At 44.4% G+C, this 26,966-nt stretch overlaps 1 protein-coding gene across 1 annotated transcript in view; it reads right to left on the bottom strand.

Moving 5' to 3' along the window:
• LOC115138576 (serine/threonine-protein phosphatase 2A 56 kDa regulatory subunit epsilon isoform) overlaps nt 1–26,966 on the bottom strand; it is a 79,305-nt gene that overhangs the window by 37,787 nt on the left and 14,552 nt on the right. Inside the window, 1 exon segment of the mRNA XM_029675538.2 lies at nt 21,193–21,356. Within this exon segment, the coding sequence (XP_029531398.2) occupies nt 21,193–21,349 (157 nt within the window). The 5' untranslated portion in view covers nt 21,350–21,356.

Below are 26,966 nucleotides of genomic sequence, written 5' to 3'. Positions count from 1 at the left end.
TTTTTTTATCCCGAAAAAAAAAAACTCCAATCCTTAACGATTACAAGCATACACATGACATGATGCAGCCACCACTATGCTTGAAAATATAGAGAGTAGAACTCCGTAATGGTGTTGTATTTGGCCCAAACATAACACTTTGTATTCAGGACAAAGAAATGTATTGCTTTATCACATTTTATGCAGTATTACTTTAGTGAATTGTTGCAAACAAGATGCGTGTTTTGGAATATTTGTATTCTGTACAGGCTTCCTTTTCACTCTGTTGAATACTTGACTCCTGACTTTTCATTTTCAATTCATTTGTAAAAAATTCTAAAAACATAACACAACTTACATTATGCGATACTGTGTTTAGGTCAGTGACAAAAATCTAAACGTAATCCATTTTAAATTGTTTAAAAGAATAATTTGAAAAAAAAAAATAATAAAAAAAAAATTATGTTACAGCCTTAATTTAAAATTTGATTAAATTGAGATTTTTACAGTGCCGTGAAAAAGTATTTTTCCCCTTTCTGATTCTCTCTATTTTTGGAACTGAATTGTATCAGATCTTAACCTCTTCAGTCGACCCGTTACTTTTTTGAACATTTTGTTAAAAATCGCACAACATTTCAGCGCCCTGCTACTCATGCCAGGAATATAGTACGTTCATATGGTTAGAATGTGTGTATAGGAAACCCTCGGACGTTTTTAAAACTGGTTAAATCACGACTGTGGCTATTACATAACGTGCGTTACATCGGAAAGCGCAGGAAAACCTGATCACAGAAAATGGAAATAAATATCCTTGCGCCACTTCCAGCAATTGTTAACAGTGAGCCGAATTAGATCAGACCGAGCATTCAACTCCCACAGCATCCCCATGTTGTCGAGTATCTTGTGAATTTAATCCTCTTTGATTCTTGGTTGAACCGAAAGAGGGGCACGACGTACCTCCGGTCTCCGCCCAGATCATTCCGGAAGAGCTCTCTCCTGAAATTTTTTCCAAGACGACAGCTAATGATATGTACATCGCCTACGGATGATTTTTATCGCTTATTAACGTTTACTAATACCTAAAGTAGCATTACAAACGTATTTCGAAGTGTTTTGTGAAAGTTTATCGTCTACTTTTTGAATTTAAAAAAATGACGTTACGTTGTGAAATCGCTGTTTTTTCCGTTTATCACACAGTCTACATATAACGATATCTTGGCTTTATATGGCCCGATTTAATCGAAATAAAGACCCAATAGTGTTTATGGGACATCTAGGAGTGCCAACAAAGAAGATGGTGAAAGGTAATGACTGTTTTCTATTTTATTGTGCGGTTTGTGTAACGCCGAAATGCTAATTATTTTGTTTACGTCCCCTGCTGTGCTTTTCTGTTGTAGTGTATTGGTGCATGCTATCAGATAATAGCTTCTCATGCTGTCGCCGAAAAGCATTTTAAAAATCTGACTTGTTGCCTGGATTCACAACGAGTGTAGCTTTAATTTGATACCCTGCATGTGTATTTTAATGAACTTTTGAGTTTTAACTAATACTATTAGCATTTAGCGTAGCGCATTTGCATTTCCAGAGCTCTAGTTGGGACGCAAGCGTCCCAGGTAGAGGTAAGAGGTTAAACCAAAACCTAATATTAGATAAAAGGGGAACCTGAGTATACAAATAACAATTAAATAAATAACATAAGTATCCATTTTATTAACAGTTATGCAACACCCAAATCTCATGTGAAGAAGTAATTGCCCTCTTACACACAATAACTGGTTGTGCTACCTTAACTGCAACCAAATGCTTCCTGTAGTTGTTGATCAGTCTCTCACATTGCTTTGGAGGAATTTTGGCCCAAACTTGCACGTAGAGCTGCTTTAAGTCAGCGACATTTGTGGATTATCAAGCATGACCTGCTCGTTTCAAATCCTCCCACATCATCTCAATTGGGATTAGGTCTGAACTTTGACTAGGCCATTCAAAACCTTCAAATGTATTGCTTTTTTTTTTTAATTCATGATTTGATTGTGTTTTGGATCATTGACTTGCTGCATGACCCAGCTGCGCTTCGGCATACAGATGGATGGCCTGACATTCTCCTGTAGAATTCTGATACAGAGCAGAATTCATGATTCCTTTTATTACGGCAAGTCGTCCAGATCCTGAGGCAGCGAAGCATACCCAAACCATCCCACTACTACCACCATGCTTAACCGTTGGTATGAGGTTCTTACTGTGGAATGCAGTGTTTGGTCCTATTATGCCTGGCGAAAACCAATCAGGACAACCAGTCAAACAAAAGTCAGTTATATTTCTATGGCAACAAATCCTTCAGAACTAACTTGCTCCAGGGCAGGCTAACTCAATTTAGCTTGAATGAAGTGGGAGTTGAGGATCAATGAAATTAGATACCATCCCTCTCGCAAAGATTGTGTCATTGTCCTTAGGGGCTATGTTAAATGCATTCAGTTGTACAACTGATTAGGTATACCATTTCCCTTCATTTTAGGAAGACAACTGATTAAATATTTAATTTAAAAGATTTTTCTATAAATGTTAAAAAACAGTTCACTTGACATTTAGTAATGACAGCATTTGTTTTTCCAAACTGTAGACAATCCATAGATGGTAGTTCCCATTCAAGTAAAGACTGGCAGCCATTGCGAGCATACGAGTTTAACAGGCAAATTATCAGTGTTAGAGGTCACAAAACCCATCTATGGATTATGTCTACAGCCACAAATAGAAGGAGCGATAGGAGTGGAGAAAAGTGGGTTGTGTTTGCACTGATAAGCACACCAAAGATCGCATTAACGATAAGTAATAAAATAAAAGACGGCACTAAATGCCTAATTCACACCACAGCCCGCTGAATTTGGAAGCTCTCTCAATGAAAGAAAAGTGTTCAGCACAAATGAAAATGTGGCACTCGCCCATGAGATTGATGCTTCAACATTGCCTCAATGAAGAGTTCAGAGTTGGACTAGCCTGAGTAGAGCTAGCATGCTTCATAGGATACCCCTCTGACGTAGTACACCAAACCACACTGAACAAACCTACACATGACAGCCCTGCCCACAACACAGCACACATTGTCCACCCAGCAGTGGGAACACCGCTCAGCTGACCACAACAGTGCCGCACATGACAGGGAGCACAGCCTAGAACGGCATGGAACGCCTAGAACGGCATGGAACGCCTAGAACGGCATGGAACGCCTAGAACGGCATGGAACGCCTAGAACGGCATGGAACACCCAGACTTGGCAAGCAGCACCATTCAGATACCAGCTCTACCATCTCAGGTTATTACAATACTGAGTATGTTTCTCTGCCCAGGACACAGCCCAACACAGTACAATCCAGAAGTCCAATGTGTAACAAAGTATATATTTAGTAGTGGAAAATAGGTGGGAGTCCAAGTCTAACCCATCCCTGCCAGACTATCCTAACACAACCCTGGGCCCAGATTCACACCACTGAAGATAAAGCATTCAGCATGTCTCAATCCCAATTTTCCCCAATAAACTACATAGGAAAGATCAGCTCCATGTAAACATTTAACCAATTTCTGTTGTATCCTATTTGTGCATCTCTGAGTGACGTTCTATCGATTCCTGGGGTCCTTAATTGTTTTGATGTGTATTTTAGCTATTCAAGCAACCAGAAACACAGCTGGTATGACGATGCAAAAGTAGTCCAACTGTGCTTGAACAGCAAATGGTTTCGATACACATTGAAAACCGAATCTATAGAACATTGCTCAGCACTTACACAAATACGGTGAAACTTTCATTTAAAATGACATTGACATTTTTCAGATGTCAAGCCCATACCAGCAGAGCACAGCAATCCACAGCACCCTGCCCATAGCCCAGCCCCGACTAGGTCAGCACAAGGAGTTGAGCTCAATCCAGTGCAGTGAACTCTAGAAATCTGACAAGCCCCAGCACAGGGATGGGAGCATCATCTTATCTCCTGTTGCAGACTAAATGAAGACACTGGTGTTATATTAATGTGGAGAAAGCTGAGCTTCTCAAAGATGGAGAACGAGAGTAGTTTAACAGTTCACCACAGGAAATGTTCAAAGTTAATGTGATAGTCACTTAAAGCTATTGAGCAGAGTGCAAGCCTATACAGAGAGCTCAGTCATCATCGCCACAAACAGGGTCCTTTCATAGGACACATCTACTGATGAGACTGGAGCCTCAGGGACATCGTGTACTAGAAGTTGTCTCAGAGACATGGACTCACTAAGATACAACTCCACTGCATGGTGATATAACTCCAACTCAGCCCGCTGTCTGCCATTTCCTTACCTTTACCTTTTAACCTGACTAAAAAAGATGGGTTAAACAGAGAGACCTGCAGGCTGAGAAAAGCAAGAAGCAAAACGCAGAAGCAACATTGCTAAGTAAAAGTACAAGTACTCATACTGAACTGTTCGGTACGGGGACCTCGGTTCGGTCCGCACTGTGAACCCGAATGAATACGTTTAAAAAATGTAAAAGATAAAAACACTAAGTCTATAGGCTATGCCTACTAGAGGTCGACCGATTATTGATTTTTCAACGCCGATACTGATTATTGGAGGACCAAAAAAAGCCAATACCAATTACATCGGACAACTGCATTTATTTATTTGTAATAATGACAATTACAACAATATGGAATGAACACTTATTTTAACTAGGTTCAATTTGGTTCAAATAATGCAAAAACAAAGTGTTGGAGAAGTAGAAGTGCAATATGTGCCATGTAAAAAAAGCTAACGTTTAAGTTCCTTGCTAAGAACATATGAAAGCTGGTGGTTCCTTTTAACATGAGTCTTCAATATTCCCAGATAAGAGGTTTTAGGTTGTGGTCATAGGAATATTTCTCTCTATACCATTTGTATTGCATATACCTTTGACTTTTGGATGTTTTAGGCACTTTAGTATTGCCAGTGTAACAGTATAGCTTTCGTCCCTCTCCTCGACCCCTACCTGGGCTCGAACCAGGTAACAGCCACCCTCGAAGTATCGTTCCCCATTGCTCCACAAAAGCCGCGGCCCTTGCAGAGCAAGGAGAATAACTACTCCAAGTCTCAGAGCGAGTGACGTCACCGATTGAAACGCTATTAGCGTGCACCCCGCTAACTAGCTAGCCATTTCACATCGATTACACCAGCCTAATCTCGGGAGTTGATAGGCTTGAAGTCATAAACAGCTCAATGCTTGAAGCACAGCGAAGAGCTGCTGGCAAACGCACAAAAGTGCTGTTTGAATGAATGCTTACGAGCCTGCTGCTGCCTACCACCGCTCAGTCAGACTGCTCTATCAAATCATAGACTTAATTATAACATAACACACAGAAATACCATTAATATGGTCAAATCCGGAAACTATCATTTCGAAAACAAAACATTTATTCTTTCAGTGAAATACAGAACCGTTCCATATTTTATCTAACGGGTGGCATCCATAAGTCTAAATATTCCTGTTACATTGCACAATCTTCAATGTTATGTCATAATGACGCAAATTAGGTCGCAACGAGCTAGGCGGCCCAAACTGTTGCATATACCCTAACTCTGATGCAATGAACGCAAGAGAAGTGACACAATTTTCCTAGTTTAATATCGCCTGCTAACCTGGATTTCTTTGAACTAAATATGCAGGTTTAATAAAATATACTTCTGTGTATTTATTTTAAGAAAGGCATTGATGTTTATGGATAGGCACATTCGTGCAATGATTGTGCTTTTTTCGCAAATGCGCTTTTGTTAAATCATCACCCGTTTGGCGAAGTTGGCTGTCTTTGTTAGGAAGAAATAGTCGTCACAGTTCGCAACGAGCAAGGCGGCCCAAACTGCTGCATATACCCCGACTCTGTTGCACAGAACGCAAAAGTAGTGACACAATTTCCCTAGTTAAAAGAAATTCATGTTAGCAGGCAATATTAACTAAATGCAGGTTTAAAGATATATACTTGTTTATTGGTTCCGACCTTGAATATGTGGACATCTATAAGTACCTAGGTGTCTGGCTAGACTGTAAACTCTCCTTCCAGACTAATATCAAACATCTCCAATCGAAAATCAAATCAAGAGTCGGCTTTCTATTCCGCAACAAAGCCTCCTTCACTCACGCCGCCAAACTTACCCTAGTAAAACTGACTATCCTACCGATCCTCGACTTCGGCGATGTCATCTACAAAATTGCTTCCAACACTCTACTCAGCAAACTGGATGCAGTTTATCACAGTGCCATCCGTTTTGTCACTAAAGCACCTTATACCACCCACCACTGCGACTTGTATGCTCTAGTCGGCTGGCCCTCACTACATATTCGTCGCCAGACCCACTGGCTCCAGGTCATCTACAAGTCCATGCTAGGTAAAGCTCCGCCTTATCTCAGTTCACTGGTCACGATGGCAACACCCATCCGTAGCACGCGCTCCAGCAGGTGTATCTCACTGATCATCTCTAAAGCCAACACCTCATTTGGCCGCCTTTCGTTCCAGTTCTCTGCTGCCTGTGACTGGAACGAATTGCAAAAATCGCTGAAGTTGGAGACTTTTATCTCCCTCACCAACTTCAAACATCTGCTATCTGAGCAGCTAACCGATCGCTGTAAATAGCCCACCCATTTTTACCTACCTCATCCCCATACTGTTTTTATTTATTTACTTTTCTGCTCTTTTGCACACCAATATCTCTACCTGTACATGACTATCTGATCATTTATCACTCCAGTGTTAATCTGCAAAATTGTAATTATTCGCCTACCTCCTCATACCTTTTGCACACAATGTATATAGACTCCGCTTTTTTTTCCTACTGTGTAATTGACTTGTTAACTGTTTACTCCATGTGTAACTCTGTGTTGTCTGTTCATACTGCTATGCTTTATCTTGGCCAGGTCGCAGTTGCAAATGAGAACTTGTTCTCAACTAGCCTACCTGGTTAAATAAAGGTGAAATAAAAAAATAAATAAAAAATGGATTAAGAAAGGCATTGATGTTTATGGTTAGGTACACATTGGTGCAACGGCAGTGCTTTTTTCGCAAATGCGCTGGTTAAATCACCCGTTTGGCGAAATAGGCTATGATTCAATGATAAATTAACAGGGACCGCATCGATTATATGCAACACAGGACAAGCTAGATAAGCTAGTAATATCAACCATGTGTAGTTAAATAGTGATTATGTTAAGATAGTTTTTTATAAGATTACGTTTAATGCTAGCTGGCTCCTTGCTGCACTCGCAAAACAGGTAGTCAGCCTACCATGGAGTGCAACGTAATCGGCCATGATCGGTGTCCAAAAATGCAGATTACAGAATGTTATGAAAACTTGAAAAATCGTCTCTAATTAAAATCGGCCATTCCGATAAACCGGTCGACCTCTAATGCCTACACTGCATTGTATGCCACTGCCTCAAGTAAATCTGAGCTGAAAAAAACATTAGGCCATCTCGTTAAAACAACTATAGCCTATGCGCACGTAGTAATCATAATTCTCATCGTAACTGGCGTATTTAAAACTATCCTTTTGTGAAGCTCAGCCGGGAAATAGTTCTGTACAATGGCGAGTGGTGGAGTCGATAAACCAGAATTGGAAGATCCTACATCATTTAAATCTCCAGTTTGGGAACACTGACTTTACAGAAGATTTCCACGCCGATGGATAAAAAGTTTACAGCATGTCGTCACTGTTCAGAATAGCCTATACAGAGTGGCGCATGTAAATTGTTGTCGGCCAATCACAAGTAATCAACAGGGCATTACAGCCAGGGCTGCCATGTGAAGCAAGGCAGGAGACCATCAATGGAAAACGGAATTAAAAGTTAAATGAGAAGGATACACTACAATGACGCACACAGAGACACGCAAAGTCCCGGGCCACTCAATAAAAGCAGTGTGTGTGACTGGCTGGTCAGGCTTGAGTTACGGCTGCAAGAGAGAGTGAGAGGCTCCAACAGATGGGCCCAGCAGGTGACCAGGCCAACACCGTGCCAGAGGCTGAAGGTCGATATGTACTGTATGTATAGAGAGAGGCAGACCATCACAACACAGAGGGAGAACCACACACAGTCTCCATAGTCTCTGAGCTGCAGATAAGACACCCAGCCAGGTAAGGGTTAGGGAGGTGTGTTTGAGTGAGAGGATTGCACCCCAGTCTTGTATAGACCGGTCGTACTTAAAATATAGGTTGCGGCGTGTCAGTAAATGTATCATTAATTACCGGAATTGATTTGGCCAAGTGCAAATGCATTCTTCAGTGCGCTCTCTACTTAGCAGTGGTGTCTCTGCTCAGTTTGGCAGCTGCATGAGTGGGTGGGAGATGCCTGTGTGCTTCGCGGTTTACTGGATCTTCTAAAAATCGTCAGTTATCTTGCAGCGATCCACACGCTGCAGATGATGCGTTGTCAGTCACTGACTTGTCATTCCCACTCGCCATCACTCACCACGATCATCAAATGGACTCAAGCTGGCCACAAGTTCTGACAGATCAATCTCGATGAAGCGCAAATACAGAGACGAGTTTCTCTTGGCTTAAAACAGAAATAACGAGGAGCGCCCACAATGGGTTTTGTGCGGGGAATTGCTTAGTAATGAGTCTCTAAAAATTAACAAATTAAAACATCCTGACCAAACATCCACAGTATGGCGGTAAACCCAGGGAGTTCTTTCAGAACAGGACAGAATGCTTCAGGAAACAGTGCTTCGACCGTGGAAGAGTAAGTCAGCTAGCAAGGAAGGCATTGTCGTTGTCATTTTATAACCGGTGATAAGCAGCAAGGAGGGAGTACTCCCTCTCATAGTAGTATATGAGAGTTTCTCTTTAAAAAAAATCCCCATGTAGCTAGCTAACATTAGCCAAAGCTAGCTAGCTACTGATGGTGCAACCCTAAGTAACAGTACATGAGACTGACCAGCTCAAAATGGTCTTAAGTACAATTTTTTTACACTACAGTTGAGGAAGAACCTATGTGGAGTGGGGCAGCGGTCTAAGGCACTGCATCTCGGTGCAAGAGGCGTCACTACAGACCCTGGTTCGATTCCAGGCTGTATCACAACTGGCCGTGATTGGGAGTCCCATAGGGCAACGCACAATTGGCCCAGCGTCGTCCGGGTTAGGCTGGCATAGGCCGTCACTGTAAATAAGAATTTGTTCTTAAAAAACTGACTTGCCTAGTTAAATAAAAGGTTTAATAAAATGAATGTTTTGGTACTACTACTAGAGAGCGCTTCTTGATCTACACCCATTCAACATCGTTCACACCCTCTTAAGCTTTAGCCCCGCCCATCTCTTTAAGGGTTGAGTTAAGTGTTCTGTACTAACATCAGCAGTCAAGCACCCAAGCTAACTTGCTAGATACTTCCAGACACAAATGAGAGAAAAGCTCACTGTACATTACTAACCCAAGTAGAGCTGGTTAAGCTGTTAAATTATCCAGAGCGTTGGTGACTGCAACTGTGCTATCTATCAGGTTGTCCATTCGTAAAATCAGAGCGTACACTGGACCCTCTGGCCGATGTGTAGGGTTGATCCATTGGCTAGCTTATTAGGTACTTCCAAACAGAAATTAGAGAACACCCCACTCTGACCATTTTAGTCGCCGTAGCAGAGCTGGTTAGGCTGTTATGTAATCCAGAGCGATGGTGACCAACTGTGCTGCTGGCAACAATTTAATAACTCTATTTTGCCAATGTTTACTGACACCGGACATGTTCAACGGGTGTTGAGCGTTCATAAATTCGTCAGTTATTCTGCGCTCTGGCACAGTCAGACGAGAGTAGACATAGAAACGCACCCGAAATGGTTACTTGCATAGTAGTCTTTTAACCTCTTGCCTCTACTTGGGACGCTTGCGTCCCAACTAGAGCTCTGGAAATGCAAATGCGCTACGCTAAATGCTAATAGTATTAGTTAAAACTCAAAAGTTCATTAAAATACACATGCAGGGTATCAAATTAAAGCTACACTCGTTGTGAATCCAGGCAACAAGTCAGATTTTTAAAATGCTTTTCGGCGACAGCATGAGAAGCTATTATCTGATAGCATGCACCAATACACTACAACAGAAAAGCACAGCAGGGGACGTAAACAAAATAATTAGCATTTCGGCGTTACACAAACCGCACAATAAAATAGAAAACAGTCATTACCTTTCACCATCTTCTTTGTTGGCACTCCTAGATGTCCCATAAACACTATTGGGTCTTTATTTCGATTAAATCGGGCCATATAAAGCCAAGATATCGTTATATGTAGACTGTGTGATAAACGAAAAAAACAGCGATTTCACAACGTAACGTCATTTTTAAAATTCAAAAAGTAGACGATAAACTTTCACAAAACACTTCGAAATACGTTTGTAATGCTACTTTAGGTATTAGTAAACGTTAATAAGCGATAAAAATCATCCATAGGCGATGTAGAAATCATTAGCTGTCGTCTTGGAAAAAATTTCAGGAGAGAGCTCTTCCGGAATGATCTGGGCGGAGACCGGAGGTAAGTCGTGCCCCTCTTTCGGTTCAACCAAGAATCAAAGATGATTCAATTCACAAGACTCTAGACAACATGGGGATGCTGTGGGAGTTGAATGCTCGGTCTTATCTAATTCGGCTCACTGTTAACAATTGCTGGAAGTGGCGCAAGGATATTTATTTCCATTTTCTGTGATCAGGTTTTCCTGCGCTTTCCGATGTAACGCACGTTATGTAATAGCCACAGTCGTGATTTAACCAGTTTTAAAAACGTCCGAGGGTTTCCTATCCACACATTCTAACCATATGAACGTACTATATTCCTGGCATGAGTAGCAGGGCGCTGAAATGTTGCGCGATTTTTAACAAAATGTTCAAAAAAGTAGAGGGTCGACTGAAGAGGTTAACTTCTTGGTGCCAGGGGGTAGTATTTCCACGTCCGGATGAAATGCATGCCCAAACTCAGCTGCCTGCTACTCATCCCCAGAAGATAAGATATGCACATTATTAGTAGATTTGGATAGAAAACACTGAAGTTTCTAAAACTGTTTGAATCATGTCTGTGAGTATAGAACTTATTTAGCAGGCGAAACCCCGAGGACAAACCATTCCGTTTTTTTTTTTTTGGTCACTCTTTTTAATGAGTTTTCATTGGGAATCCAGATTTCAAAGGGGCGTTCTTGCAGTTCCTACCGCTTCCACTGGATGTCAAAAGTCTTTAGAAATTGGTTGAGGTTTTTCCTTTGTGTAATGAAGAAGTACGGCCATCCAGAAGGATAGTAACTTGAAGTGTACTGTTAGATAGAGGCACGTGACCAGAAAGCAAGCTACAGTTTGTTTTCCTCCTGTATTGAACACAGATCATCCCGTCTTCAATTTGATCAATTATTTACGTTAACTTCTTGAGTGTTGGGGGCAGGATTTTTGTTTTTGGCTAAAAAACATACCCATTTGAAACTGCCTATTTCTCAGGCCCAGAAACTAGAATATGCATACAATAGCATATAATTGATTAGGATAGAAAACACTAATGTTTCCAAAACTGTCAGATATTGTCTGTGAGTATAACAGAACTGATATTGTAAGCGAAAACCTGTTGAAAATCCAACAAGGAAGTGCTGTTTTTCCTGAAAGCTCTCTATTCCATTGGATGCCTTGCATCCATTTAAAGGGATATCAACCAGATTCCTTTTCCTATAAGGCTTCCTCAAGGTTTCAGGCTTTTATTTTGAAAAATTAGCGAGAAAGATCACATCGCGTCACTGGATAGCTGGGTGTTCAGAATTTTGTTTGCGCAACAGAGTGGGGCAGCCATTCTCTCTACCGCTCCTATTGAAAAAGCTACAGTCCCGGTTGATATATTATCGATTATATATTTTAAAAACAACCTGAGGATTGATTATATTTTTTTTTGACATGTTTCTGTGCACATTACAGATACTATTTGGAATTTATCTGTGATGTCGTGACCGCTCGAGCCTGTGGATTTCTTAACATTACGCGCCAAACGAATGGAGGTATTTTGGATATAAAAATAATCTTTATGGAATAAAAGGAACATCTACTTGGCTGCTAGTGTTTGTAATGTTGTGTCTACTGAGAGAGATGTTCTTACATAAACGCTTGTTATGCTTTCGTCGAAAAGCTGTATTGAAATCTGACACGCCAGGTGGATTATCAACCAGCTAAGCTGTGTTTTGCTATATTGCACTTGTGATTTCATGAAAATTAAATATTTTTAGTAATTTAATTTGAATTTGGCGTGCTGCAATTCAGCAGATGTTGATGAAAATGATCCCGCTAACGGGATGGGTGTGTCAATAAGTAAAAAAAATACCTAAAGTTGTATTACAAAGGTAGTTTGAAATGTTTTGGCAAAGTTAACAGGTAACTTTTGAGATATTTTGTAGTCACATTGCCCAAGTTGGAACCGGTGTTTTCTGGATAAAATGTATATATATTGACCAAAAAGGACCATTTGTGATGTTTATGGGACATATTGGAGTGCCAACAGAAGAAGCTCGTCAAAGGCATGAATTATATTTTTATTTCTGCGTTTGGTGTCGCGCATGCAGGGTTGAAATATGCTTCTCTTGCCTCCCGGGTGGCGCAGTGGTTAAGGACGCTGTACCAGAGACTCTGGGTTCGCGCCCAGGCTCTGTCGTAACCGGCCGCGACCGGGGAGGTCCGTGGGGCGACGCACAATTGGCCCAGTGTCGTCCAGGTTAAGGAGGGTTTGGCCGGTAGGGATATCCTTGTCTCATCGAGCACCAGCGACTCCTGTGGCGGGCCGGGCGCAGTGCACGCTAACCAAGGTTGTCAGGTGCACGGTGTTTCCTCCGACACATTGGTGCGGCTGGCTTCCGGGTCGGATGCGCGCTGTGTTAAGAAGCATTGCGGCTTGGTTGGGTTGTGTATCGGAGGACGCATGACTTTCAACCTTAGTCTCTCCCGAGCCCGTACGGGAGTTGTAGCAATGAGACAAGATAGTAGCTACTAACAATTGGATACCACGAAATTGGGGAGAAAGGGGTAAAATAAAACAAATGTTTACTGAGGTGCTATCCTCAGGTAACAGCATCGTTTGCTGTCGCCGAAAAGCCTTTTTGAAATCTGACATGTTGGCTGGATTCACAACATGTGTAGCTTTAATTTGGTATCTTACATGTGTGATTTCATGAAAGTTTGATTTTTATAGTAATTTATTTGAATTTTGTGCTCTGCATTCTCACTGGCTTTTGTAATCACATTTACAGACAGCATACAAGTTTGTTATTAAGATACATGAAAGTTCACATGTTCCAGAAGGCATTTTTATATAGTTTCCGTTCAAACGGCTCTCCTGTGAAGTAGTGACCCGCGACATACACCTAGTTTCCTGAAATGGGCCACATACAAAAAATGAGCAGGCCTATTATACATCTTACTCTAGAAATGATTGGTGAAAACAAGTCTAGGTTGGAACTGTTGCTGTTAAAATACAACTAAATAATTTAATTCTGAACTGGAATGAACAAGCAAGCAAGATGCTATTTTGCGGCACACACACACACAGTTCTGGATTGCTTATCTACAGCAGGAAGCGGTCTCCTGCCTAACAGAAAGCAGTAGATGTTCTGGTCCTGTTTGGCACCACATAACTATGCGAGTCTGTGTGACGTGATCAGTTTATTTCAGTTCAGAATGAAAATGATTTATTGTATTTTAACAGCAACAGTTCCAACCTAGAAAGATGTGTTTTTAAAAATGGGGAAACATTTACAGGAAATGCTATTTATATGGGTATTTCATTGTTATTTGTCTATATTACATTTGTTTCAGGCATAAGGGCAATGAAATGTACAGATATTTATGTTTTTATAAGCTTGGTGCCCAGTAAAACACAATTTCTCATTTGGGTCGCAGGCTGGAAAGGTTTAAGAACCCCTGGCCTAGTTGAAACACCCAACTGAACCACACATCCCCTTTGCAACAGGATTACAATTCTCACCTGAGCCCTTTGTGTGCCCCTCTTAGTATCTTTCTCCTCTCTACATTGACTTTTCTATATAATAAAATACCAAAGCAGATCGGATTTTTTTTATTTTTAATAATTCAGTCAACCACTATACAAATGAATGACTAAAGTAAATGTTGATACAAGCCTAAATATTTGTAATATTTTCAGCTATTTGCCCATTTATGTGTCCTCATATGGAAACTTCCCTGAAGTATCATTATGAACTACTGTCAATCATTGACTGATGTAATCATCCTATGCAAACTTGGCTCCCCACTATGGTAACACTATATGACCAGTCAATATCATTTGTTAACTTAGGCCAATGAAAGCATCTTAGGCATTGTAAAGCAACTGTTCATTTGTTATCACTAATAAAAATCACATCACCTCTTAGTAGAGACATTTCACTGCACCAACAACGCTGTTTTCACTTTTCTTCTTAATATAAATCCACTAGCGTTCTATAATTATACTATTAGTTTGTGTTTCTTACATCTGCAAATGGCTAGTTTGTCTTTTCTTAGCAAGTTGGGCCTAAATTGGTTTGGCCGCTAATGCTAATCGCTAGTTAGCTGGCTAGCTAGCTAATAAATGTACTGAGTCAGAGCAAACGTAACTGCCTGATAATACCAGTGATGGTGTAGAGCTAAATCAGTATGTTTGTGCAATAGTATCTTCTAAATCAAAGAATACGTTAAGCATGAATGTGTTAGCTACATGAAGTAGCTAAGAGAAAACATTCAATATAGCCAAAGATTATAAGGTCCCCTAGGAAACAACACTTGTTCGTACCCTGTCACAATAACTCTTCCTCCTCTCGTAGCATCGTTGTACCATTAGGTGCAAAAACTCGATGTACCCAGTTGCTGCCCACTTTTTGGAAGCGAACCACGACTTCGTCCTTACATTGTATCGGCATCGAACACGTCACCCTCCCTAGGAGAGGAGGTGACCTTGACAATTCATTTTTTAAATGAGAGGCTGCCTGGATATTTAATTTAAAGAGCTTTGCTCCCTTCGGTCTCAACGTCGTTTGATACAAAGCCATTCTTGCGAATGTGACTTTGCTATACATTGTAAATGTATGTATGTATGTAGCCAAATTGTATCTATGATTGTATGCTACCCATTCATGTGTTTTATATGTTCAGTTTATATCTGTTAATAACCATTGCTATCAAGCCACAACCAGGCATGATTACAGACACCTATGTGTGTCCTTTGAAACTATATAAACTAGTGACCCGCAGTGTGTCATTATACCCTGATGACAGCTTGTCTTTCAAAACGTTGGTTATGAAATTATTGCATCTGAGATCCTATAGTGTGCAGCACTCCTTTTCTTTTTCCAAGTGTTCCACTCCACTAGCTAGCACCTCGCATGAACAGGTGTGTGTTTCTTTCACCTCCACAATAACTCTTCCTGGCATTTTTCATTCGTTGTCACGTCAAACACTATATTCATAGCGCACACGATTATATTCTAACTATAGAATTTGAACAATCATTCCATTTCCATGATTACAACAGTTCACATGAGTATTTTTCTCTAAATCGTGAGTCAAATAGTAATTGCAACATTTGGTTAAAAATAAGGCCTAGATTGTTTGCTTATATTGTGCAGCTCTAAGTGGCAATGTGGAAATAACCTCAAATTAATACAGGAAGTTGAGAAATTGATCATTTATTTTTAGTTGAAGATGAATTAAACAGAATAAAACAATCAGAATGGAGACCCATTGAAATCACTTAGAATGTATGTGTTGCCACCCTAGGGTGATATGATATTTTGGACATATAGTCCAGTCCTACTACAACTATCCAGTGTATGTGATAAATATGTTTCCTTTCCTTTCAAAAAGGCACTCTAATCTAGGGCTGTCCCCACAAAGGTTCTCTTTACACACAGCAACAGCTGAGAGGGGCAGCGAGATCTGTGAAAATCACATAGCAATCATTCCACGAGCCATAGACACCACACTATGCCCTTAACAAGCACAACTCTGAAAACACCTGCAAGCAGCAGCCCTGCCTGCAGCAACACCTGCCTGGCTACCACAACATCCTCTGGCAGACAGACAGCCAACAGGAGAGGAAGGTTGCTGTGTGGCAAACAGAGAAGCTACTGCCCATCCACAGTACGACTCACCTCTACACCAGCACTCCTTATAGATGCTTGCTGTACAGGTAGATCCACCTTTCTCCTACGTCCCACTTAAAAGCTCAGTCAAACCCTCTTTCGTTCTTTCCATTCTCCATCTCTACTATAGCCTAGTAAACCATGTCCCTATGCCATTTCCACTCCATTCTCTCCACTCAGCCCCACAGACAGACCAGCCCTGCTGGCCAAGTCGTAGAGGGCACCTAGCAGGCCAACTAAGGCACTCTTACCCCCAGCAGCACCACGGACACTCACTCAAGCAGGTTTCCGTACCGCTGGAGAATCCATCAGCCAAAAATCTTTCACAAAACATATAAAAACATGATTGTGTAAAAATCCGTTTGTTGTTGTGGGCCCACGCTCCCCTGTGCTGCTTGTTTGGAGCGAGTCGGTCTGGAAGTCTAAAGAAACACCTCGTGGATCAGGTTACCCCTGAGGGGAGGGTGTGGAGGGGGCATGGGGCAGAGCCCAGGAAACAGCAGTGGGGGGGCTCTACGGCCGGTGCTTTACACCCACCCCACACCATGTTCCAGTCTTCATTCTATTTCTGCTCACGTCTTTTTAAAATTCTGCTCACGAGGTCAGAGACAGCGATCCAGCATACGTATTACACAGAGACGTGGTCCTAAAAACAGGCATCTCCCCAGCTCTCTTCCTTAAAAAGGTGCAATGCAGCCTTTTATCTCAATATAAAATAATTTCTGGGTAACATTTAAGTACCTTACTGGGATTGTTTTCAATTAAAAATGGTCAAAAAGAAACAATTAGCTTCTTAGCAAAGAGCAATTTCTAAAGCAAGAATTAAGCTAGGACATGTCAGTGGTCTGAGTGGGGAGGGGAAAACAAAAATTGGCACAGCGGTTTGGAACTCTTTCTTATTGGTCTATTAACCAAGGCAAGTCACCTATCCCACCAAAACAAGCTGTCATTTCAGGTGGTCTTTTCAAACAGCTCTTACACTAAAAAGGGCATTATCATTATTTTTCCAACCTCAGTGTGGAAATATATTTAAAACACAGGAAAATCAAGTTTGACTGCTTTTAACCTTTAACATTGGCACCACCCCACCAAGACTTCAGTAAAAAGAGGAAAGAGGGATTCTCAACTTCATCTAGGAAATGTGGAATGAGGGAAAAGGGTTTGCCCTGACCTGGCCAAGTGTTGGAAACTCCTCTTCCTCCCTCTGCCATGGAGCATTAGGACACACTAATCCTTTCTCCAGGCACCATGTTAGGCTCATACTACTTCTTTCTCTGTCACCATCACCATCCCTCTAACTCTCTGTGTAGTGGCTCTTAAAGAACTACCACAACAAAACTCCTGACTTGCACACTGACGGAGGCATCCATAACGGGAACAAAACATCTAGGAATAAAAAGGTGCTCTTGTTGAGGACATGGGCTCTGCAGCCTAGCAAATAAAAATGTGTATCATTGTTGATGCGGAGTGAAAATCTGTCCCCTTTCCATTTTCAAGAAAACTCAAAAGAACTGAAACATTAAGAGGTTCTGATAAAGTTCCAGGAAAACCATATAATTTCCCTGGCTGTGACTAGCAGGTGAAGTCTGATAGGCCTCCTTCCCAGTCTCACCACTCTCCAGAGTACAAACTAAAGCACTCTGCCCCTATGGGTCAAAGGTCAGTCAGTGGATGATTAAAGAGGGCATGTGGCGGAGCAGCGTGGAGGGACGAGGCATCGCCAGTCTCCACAACCTAGTTGGATAGATTAACCCAGGCCCTGCAGCTCAGCTAACAGGCCACAACACACACACACACCATTTCAATGCATTTAAGCTCTGCTGCTGCATTTCACTGGTCCCTTTAACTGGCCCTAAAAGACTATGATTTGAGACAACTTGCTGGAAGTTAATAAACCACTGGACTTTACACCCTTACTTAACTTTGCAAGTCAGTTAAGAACACATTCTTACTTTCAATGGCGGCATAGGAACGGTGGGTTAACTGCCTTGTTCAGGGGCAGAACGACAGATTTTTACCTTGTCAGCTCAGGGATTCAATCTTGCAACCTTACAGTTAACTAGTCCAACGCTCTTAACCACCTGATTACATTGCACTCCACGAGGAGACTGCCTATTACGCAAATGCAGTAAGAAGCCAAGGTAAGTTGCTAGCTAGCATTAAACTTAACTTGTAAAAAAATCAATCAATCATAATCACTAGTTAAACTAGTAATATCATCAACCATGTGTAGTTTTCTAGCGTGTCCTGCGTTAAATATAATCTATGCAACTCAGGGGGATTATTTAAAGAAAGCGCATTTGCAAAAAAAGCACAATCGTTGCACGACTGTCCCTAACCATAAACACCAATGCATTTCTTAAAATCAATACACAGAAGTATATATTTTTAAACCTGCATATTTAGTTAAAAGAAATCCAGGTTAGCAGGCAATATTAAACTAGGGAAATTGTGTCACTTCTATTGCTTTCAGAGAGAAGTGTCAGGGTCAGGGTATATGCAACAGTTTGGGCCGCCTGGCTCGTTGCGAACTAATTTGCCAGAATTTTATGCAATTATGACATAACATTGAAGGTTGTACAATGTACCAGGAATATTTAGACTTATGGATGCCACCCGTTAGATAAAATATCGAACGGTTCTGTATTTCACTGAAATAATAAACATTTTGTTTTCGAAATGATAGTTTCCGGATTCGACCATATTAATGACCAAAGTATCGTATTTCTGTGTGTTATTGATAGAGCAGTCTGACTGAGCGGTGGTAGGCAGCAGCAGGCTCGTAAGCATTCATTCAAACAGCACTTTCGTGCGTTTAGCCCGCAGCTCTTCGCAATGCTTCAAGCATTGAGCTGTTTATGACTTCAAACCTATCAACTCCCGAGATTAGGCTGGTGTAATCGATGTGAAATGGCTAGCTACTTAGCGGGGTGTGCGCTAATAGCGTTTCAAATATCACTCGCTCAGACTTGGGAGTAGTTATTCCCCTTGCTCTGCAAGGGCCACGGCTTTTGTGGAGCGATGGGTAACGATGCTTCGAGGGTGGCTGTTGTCAATGTGTTCCTGGTTCGAGCCCAGGTAGGGGCGAGGAGAGGGACGGAAGCTATACTGTTACACTGGCAATACTAAAGTGCCTGTAAGAACATCCAATAGTCAAAGGTATATATGAAATACAAATGTTATAGAGAGAAATAGTCCTATAAATAGTATATTAACTACAATCTAAAACCTCTTACCTTGGAATATTGAAGTCTCATGTTAAAAGGAACCACCAACTTTCATATGTTCTCATGTTCTGAGCAAGGAACTTAAAAGTTTGATTTTTTTTTACATGGCACATATTGCACTTTTATTTTCTTCTCCAACACTTGGTTTTTGCATTATTTAAACCAAATTGAACATGTTTCATTATTTATTTGAGGCTAAATAGATTTTTATTGATGTATTATATTAAGTTAAAATAAGTGTTCATTCAGTATTGTTGTAATTGTCATATCAAATAAAAAATAAAATTGTCTTATTAATCGGTATCGGCTTTTTTTGGTCCGCCAATAATCGGTATCGGCTTTGAAAAATCATAATCGGTCGACCTCGATTAGGAACCCCTGCTCCTTCCTTGACACACTGACCTGGTGAAAGCTATGATCCCTTGACGTCACTTGTTAAATCCACTTCAAATCAGCGTAGATGAATGTAACGAGACCTGTTAAAGATGGATATTTAAGCCTTGAGAAAAGGTGTGTGTGTGCCATTTAAAGGGTAAATGGACAAGACAAAAGATTGAAGTGCATTTGAACGAGGTATGGTTGTAGGTGCCAGGCACACCGGTTTGAGTGTGTCAAGAACTGCAACGCTGCTGGGTTTTTCATGCTCAACAATTTGCCGTGTGTATCAAGAATAGTCCACCACTAAAAGGACATCCAGCCAACTTGACACAACTGTGGGAAGCATCAGAGTCAACATGGGCCAGCATCCATGCGGAACGCTTTTGACACCTTGTAGAGTCCATACCCAGACGAGGGCAAAAGGGGGTGCAACTCAATATTAGGAATGTGTTCCTTATGTTTTGTACACAGTGTATAGTGCACAGCAGTGCTGCCCAAACCTATCATTGAGGCAGGAATGCAGAGCAAAGTCAGGCACACAAGCAGAACATTAGAGCGCGACTGGGCATAGTGTCATTCTGACTAACAACAGGACATCAACAGGAGACAGCTACCCACCCGGTCCTCAGAGAAAGGAGAGGACATAACCTGAGAGGTCTGCACCCTGCTCGCCCAGAGCTCTGCCATGTTTTGCAACTGCACTGGCAGGTAACAGTGACAGACTAACTCACTCACAGCAAGGCAAACAGACTATAGGGTGGCCCTGAGTGGATAAGAGCGAGGTGAGGCCATGCCTAAGGGGCACTGGTGACAACCTCAAGAGGGAGGGACACACCATGGCTGCTAAAGGCGGCTGAGGTTGAGGCGGGAGGCGGGGGTCTAGGCCCTGGCTCCTGTTGGGGAGCATTTCACATGTCACTAGTCTCACTAACATATTGTATAGAGCCAGGCCTGAAGGAGAGGACTTACCTGCCTGGAGTTCATTTTTTTTTTTAATTACACAAGATTTATTGCTGAAAGTAAAAATCAATGTGTTTTGGCATTCAGGGTTTTTACAGACATACAAATAAAACAGAACAGGGCTTTCTGCCCCATTCTTTAAAATCCCTGATAAAGTCCAAAACACGAAATGCATTGGTTCTACTTTAAGCAATAAAAACATGTTGAATTCCATAGTCATGGATGTCACACAAACAACAGCATGCATACACACTGACGTATATAATGCATGAGCATAGAGAGACTCAAAAACTCGCTCACACACTGGGATTGGCCCAGGCTTTCCTGAAGAAATGACCTGGCAGAACTGATTAGCAGGAACTAGGCTGACTGCTCGCTTCCCACCATGCTGGTATCGACATTCACTACTAAAACACACCACCACAACACAACACTCACAGGTTAGCACTACAGTTGTGATGTTTGGTTGAGAGGAGGGTTAGGGGTAGAGACTAATTAGTAGAGTTGAGGTAGTTGATATTAGATCCTTACCCTTGAGCAGGGGCAGGGGCGTGAGCTCGATGGGTTTGCCCTGAGACCGGAATTGGGACGAACTCTGCGATCGCTTCTGCTTGGCCTTCCTGACAGACTTCCGTGAAAATCCGTCCACTTTGTCCACAGATGGAGGTGTGGTTGCTGCCGAGGACATAGCCCTGCTATAGGAGGTGAGACAAGGACAGGTCTCAGCTTAACATCTAGCCACAACACAAGACAGTACAGACACCGCTGTGAGGAAGCTAAGGAAATGTCCAGTTGTGTGTGCTGCTGATTATGCGTCATAGCCATTGATTAGGAGCCCCTGGAGGGGAAGCCGGAAAGTCCCACTGTACACAACTAACCGCCTGCTCACAGCCATAAGAGGTGAATACCAACTGCACTGAACTACAACTAAACCGAATAGCGCATATGCGCCACATTTTATCCACCAATTAAGGCAATTCATAATTAGATGATTTACTACAGGTCTCAGAGTCCATGTGTATAAGAAGAAAACCACAGTTTAGCAGCGTGAGGGACAGCACTGGCAGAAGGATTGTAGCAGAGTTAACAAGAATCCATCGACCAGGTCAAATTTATACAATGTCTCTAATGCATTATAACTGGTAAAGTGCCAGGCAGAGGGAGACAGAGTATAAGACATAGTAAAGACACTAAGCCCTGAACCTAGACACACAATCATGTCATGTTGCCTGCCCTGAGGCTGTGGGTGGCATTGTTAGCCATAGCTTTATCAGTCTGTTCACTGATCCAAGGGTGAAATATAGTTCATCAGAAGTCTCATTGCTGCTTACCTGCATAGCCCCACAGGTCATGTGTTATCATGGCAAAAACAAAAAAACAAAAAAATCTAGACAGCACAAATACTTCCCTTTCCCCAGAAAACTATTGTGATAGTTTGCCATTCAAAACTGGACAGGCCAATTCAAATGTTATACAAAGTGAGTCCCTGGAGCCAGAGAACATGTTACAAAAGCCCTATCACCCGTATCATGAAAACACAAAAAGACATGCAAATAGCATCACCACCTGCCACCATGCAGACGAGACAAAGGAGCTACATGGTCAATCTGACTTCTGCATTGGAAAAGCAGCACTTACAGTGATGCTGCCTCTGCAAAAGTAAGGACATTCATACTTCATGGAGCAGAGCTGTTGTCAAGGAACTGAGAACGTGTTTATACAGGACCTCCCGCCCCGACCTACAGTCAACCAAGCACAGAGGTGTATGCTATTCCACAGCACACTCACATGTGCAGTGGCACGAGAGTCCACAAACATATCACAAAACAAACCACTAGCACTAATGGTTGAGGAACGGGTGCTGCTGCTACACAAGGGACAGTGCTGGTCGGGCATACAGCACAGTACAAAGCCTCCCCATGCCTCCTACATAAGAGACCTGATGACAACCACAGTCTAGGGGATTAAAGAGAGAGCCACACACAGAGAGAGAGAGAGCCACACACAGAGAGAGAGAGAGCCACACACACAGAGAGAGAGAGAGCCACACACACAGAGAGAGAGAGAGCCACACACACAGAGAGAGAGAGAGCCACACACACAGAGAGAGAGAGAGCCACACACACACAGAGAGAGAGAGCCACACACACACAGAGAGAGAGAGAGCCACACACACAGAGCGAGAGAGCGCCACACACAGAGAGAGAGAGAGCCACAGAGAGAGAGAGCCACAGAGAGAGAGAGCCACAGAGAGAGAGAGAGAGCCACAGAGAGAGAGAGAGAGAGCCACAGAGAGAGAGAGAGAGAGAGCGCCACACACAGAGAGAGAGAGCGAGAGAGCGCCACACACAGAGAGAGAGAGCGAGAGAGCGCCACACACAGAGAGAGAGAGCGAGAGAGCGCCACACACAGAGAGAGAGAGCGAGAGAGCGCCACACACAGAGAGAGAGAGCCACAGCGAGAGAGCGCCACACACAGAGAGAGAGAGCCACAGAGAGAGCCACAGAGAGAGCCACAGAGAGAGAGAGCCACAGAGAGAGAGAGAGAGCCACAGAGAGAGAGAGAGCCACAGAGAGAGCCACAGAGAGAGAGAGAGCCACAGAGAGAGAGAGAGCCACAGAGAGAGAGAGAGCCACAGAGAGAGAGAGCCACAGAGAGAGAGAGCCACAGAGAGAGAGAGCCACAGAGAGAGAGAGAGCCACAGAGAGAGAGCCACAGAGAGAGAGAGCCACAGAGAGAGAGAGCCACAGAGAGAGAGAGCCACAGAGAGAGAGCCAGCGAGAGAGAGAGCCAGCGAGAGAGCCACAGAGAGCGAGAGACAGAGAGAGAGAGAGAGAGAGAGCCACAGAGAGAGAGAGAGAGCCACAGAGAGAGAGAGAGAGCCACAGAGAGAGAGAGAGAGCCACAGAGAGAGAGAGAGAGAGCCACAGAGAGAGAGAGAGAGAGAGACAGAGAGAGAGAGAGAGCCACAGAGAGAGAGAGCCACAGAGAGAGAGAGAGAGAGAGCCACAGAGAGAGAGAGAGAGAGAGAGCCACAGAGAGAGAGAGAGAGAGAGCCACAGAGAGAGAGAGAGAGAGCCAGAGAGAGAGAGAGCCACAGAGAGAGAGAGCCACAGAGAGAGACACAGAGAGAGAGAGAGAGAGCCACAGAGAGAGAGAGAGCCACAGAGAGAGAGAGATAGAGCCACAGAGAGAGAGAGAGAGCCACAGAGAGAGAGAGAGAGCCACAGAGAGAGAGAGAGAGCCACAGAGAGAGAGAGATAGAGCCACAGAGAGAGAGAGAGAGAGCCACAGAGAGAGAGAGAGAGAGCCACAGAGAGAGAGAGATAGAGCCACAGAGAGAGAGACAGAGAGAGAGAGCCAGCGCCACAGAGAGAGAGAGCCACAGAGAGAGAGACAGAGAGAGAGAGAGACAGAGAGAGAGACAGAGAGAGAGAGAGACAGAGAGAGAGAGCCAGCGAGAGAGCGAGAGACAGCGAGAGAGCGAGAGACAGCGAGAGCCACAGAGAGAGCCACAGCGAGAGCCACAGAGAGAGCCAGAGCGAGAGCCACAGAGAGAGAGAGAGCCACAGCGAGAGAGCCACAGCGAGAGAGAGCGAGAGAGCCACAGCGAGAGAGAGCGAGAGAGCCACAGCGAGAGAGCGAGAGAGAGCGAGAGAGCCACAGCGAGAGAGAGCGAGAGAGCGAGAGAGCCACAGCGAGAGAGCGAGAGAGCCACAGCGAGAGAGCGAGAGAGCCACAGCGAGAGAGCCACAGCGAGAGAGCCACAGCGAGAGAGCCACAGCGAGAGAGCCACAGCGAGAGAGAGAGAGAGCCAGCGAGAGAGAGAGAGAGAGCCAGCGAGAGAGAGAGAGAGCCAGCGAGAGAGAGAGAGAGAGAGCCAGAGAGAGCCAGCAGAGAGAGAGAGAGAGAGAGCCAGCGAGAGAGAGAGAGAGAGAGAGAGAGCAGAGAGAGAGAGAGAGAGAGCCAGCGAGAGAGAGAGAGAGAGAGAGCCAGAGAGAGAGAGAGAGAGAGAGAGCCAGAGAGAGAGAGAGAGAGAGAGAGCCAGAGAGAGAGAGAGAGAGAGAGAGAGAGAGAGAGAGAGCCAGCGAGAGAGAGAGAGAGAGAGAGAGAGCCAGAGAGAGAGAGAGAGAGAGAGAGCCAGAGAGAGAGAGAGAGAGAGAGAGCGAGAGAGAGAGAGAGAGAGAGCCAGAGAGAGAGAGAGAGAGAGAGAGAGAGAGAGAGAGAGACCAGAGAGAGAGAGAGAGAGAGCCAGAGAGAGAGAGAGAGCCAGCGAGAGAGAGAGAGAGAGCCAGCGAGAGAGAGAGAGAGAGCCAGCGAGAGAGAGAGAGAGAGCCAGCGAGAGAGAGAGAGAGAGCCAGCGAGAGAGAGAGAGAGAGCCAGCGAGAGAGAGAGAGAGAGAGCCAGCGAGAGAGAGAGAGAGAGAGCCAGCGAGAGAGAGAGAGAGAGAGCCAGCGAGAGAGAGAGAGAGAGCCAGCGAGAGAGAGAGAGAGCCAGCCAGAGAGAGAGAGAGAGCCAGAGAGAGAGAGAGAGAGAGAGAGAGCGAGAGAGAGAGAGAGAGAGCCAGCAGAGAGAGAGAGAGAGAGCCAGCGAGAGAGAGAGAGAGAGCCAGCGAGAGAGAGAGAGAGAGAGCAGCGAGAGAGAGAGAGAGAGCCAGCGAGAGAGAGAGAGAGAGAGCAGCAGAGAGAGAGAGAGAGAGAGCCAGAGAGAGAGCCACAGAGAGAGAGCCACAGAGAGAGAGCCACAGAGCCAGAGAGAGACAGAGAGAGAGCCAGCGAGAGAGAGAGAGAGCCACAGAGAGAGAGAGAGAGACAGAGAGAGAGAGCCACAGAGAGAGAGCCACAGAGAGAGAGCCACAGAGAGAGAGCCACAGAGAGAGAGCCACAGAGAGAGAGCCACAGAGAGAGAGCCACAGAGAGAGAGCCACAGAGAGAGAGCCACAGAGAGAGCGAGAGAGCCAGAGAGAGCGAGAGAGCCAGAGAGAGCGAGAGAGCCACAGAGAGAGAGAGAGCCAGCGAGAGAGAGAGAGAGCCAGCGAGAGAGAGAGAGAGCCAGCGAGAGAGAGAGAGAGCCAGCGAGAGAGAGAGAGAGCCAGCGAGAGAGAGAGAGCCAGCGAGAGAGAGAGAGCCAGCGAGAGAGAGAGCCAGCGAGAGAGAGAGCCAGCGAGAGAGAGCGAGAGAGAGCCAGCGAGAGAGAGCGAGCGAGAGAGCGAGAGAGAGCCAGCGAGAGAGAGCGAGAGAGAGCCAGCGAGAGAGAGAGAGAGAGCCAGCGAGAGAGAGCGAGAGAGAGCCAGCGAGAGAGAGCGAGAGAGAGCCAGCGAGAGAGAGCCAGCGAGAGAGAGCCAGCGAGAGAGAGCCAGCGAGAGAGAGCCAGCGAGAGAGAGCGAGCCACAGAGAGAGAGCGAGCCACAGAGAGAGAGCGAGCCACAGAGAGAGAGCGAGCCACAGAGAGAGAGCGAGCCACAGAGAGAGAGCGAGCCACAGAGAGAGAGCGAGCCACAGAGAGAGCGAGCCACAGAGAGAGAGCGAGCCACAGAGAGAGAGCGAGCCACAGAGAGAGAGCGAGCCACAGAGAGCGAGAGAGAGCCACAGAGAGAGAGCGAGAGACACAGAGAGAGAGCGAGAGAGAGAGCGAGAGAGAGAGCGAGAGAGAGCCACAGAGAGAGAGCGAGAGAGAGCCACAGAGAGAGAGCGAGAGAGAGTCACAGAGAGAGAGCGAGAGAGAGCCACAGAGAGAGAGCGAGAGAGAGCCACAGAGAGAGAGCGAGCCACAGAGAGCGAGAGCGAGCCACAGAGAGCGAGAGAGAGCCACAGAGAGCGAGAGCGAGCCACAGAGAGAGAGAGAGCCACAGAGAGAGAGAGCCACAGAGAGAGAGAGCCACAGAGAGAGAGAGCCACAGAGAGAGAGAGCCACAGAGAGAGAGAGCCACAGAGAGAGCGAGCCACAGAGAGAGCGAGCCACAGAGAGAGCGAGAGACAGCGAGAGAGCCACAGAGAGAGCGAGAGACAGCGAGAGAGCCACAGAGAGAGCGAGAGACAGCGAGAGAGCGAGAGCCAGCGAGAGAGCCACAGCGAGAGAACGAGAGCCAGCGAGAGAGCGAGAGCCAGCGAGAGAGCCACAGAGAGAGAGAGAGAGAGAGAGAGAGAGCCACAGAGCGAGAGAGCCACAGAGAGAGAGAGAGCCACAGAGAGAGAGAGAGCCACAGAGAGAGAGAGAGAGAGAGAGAGCCACAGCGAGAGAGAGAGAGAGAGCCACAGCGAGAGAGAGAGAGAGCCACAGCGAGAGAGCCACAGAAAGAGCGAGAG

The sequence above is a fragment of the Oncorhynchus nerka genome, linkage group LG12 (genome assembly GCF_034236695.1).
Source record: "Oncorhynchus nerka isolate Pitt River linkage group LG12, Oner_Uvic_2.0, whole genome shotgun sequence".
NCBI classification, from domain to species: domain Eukaryota; kingdom Metazoa; phylum Chordata; class Actinopteri; order Salmoniformes; family Salmonidae; genus Oncorhynchus; species Oncorhynchus nerka.
The sequence above is the reverse complement of the archived record's forward strand: the minus strand, read 5'-3'. Positions and strand labels throughout refer to the sequence as shown.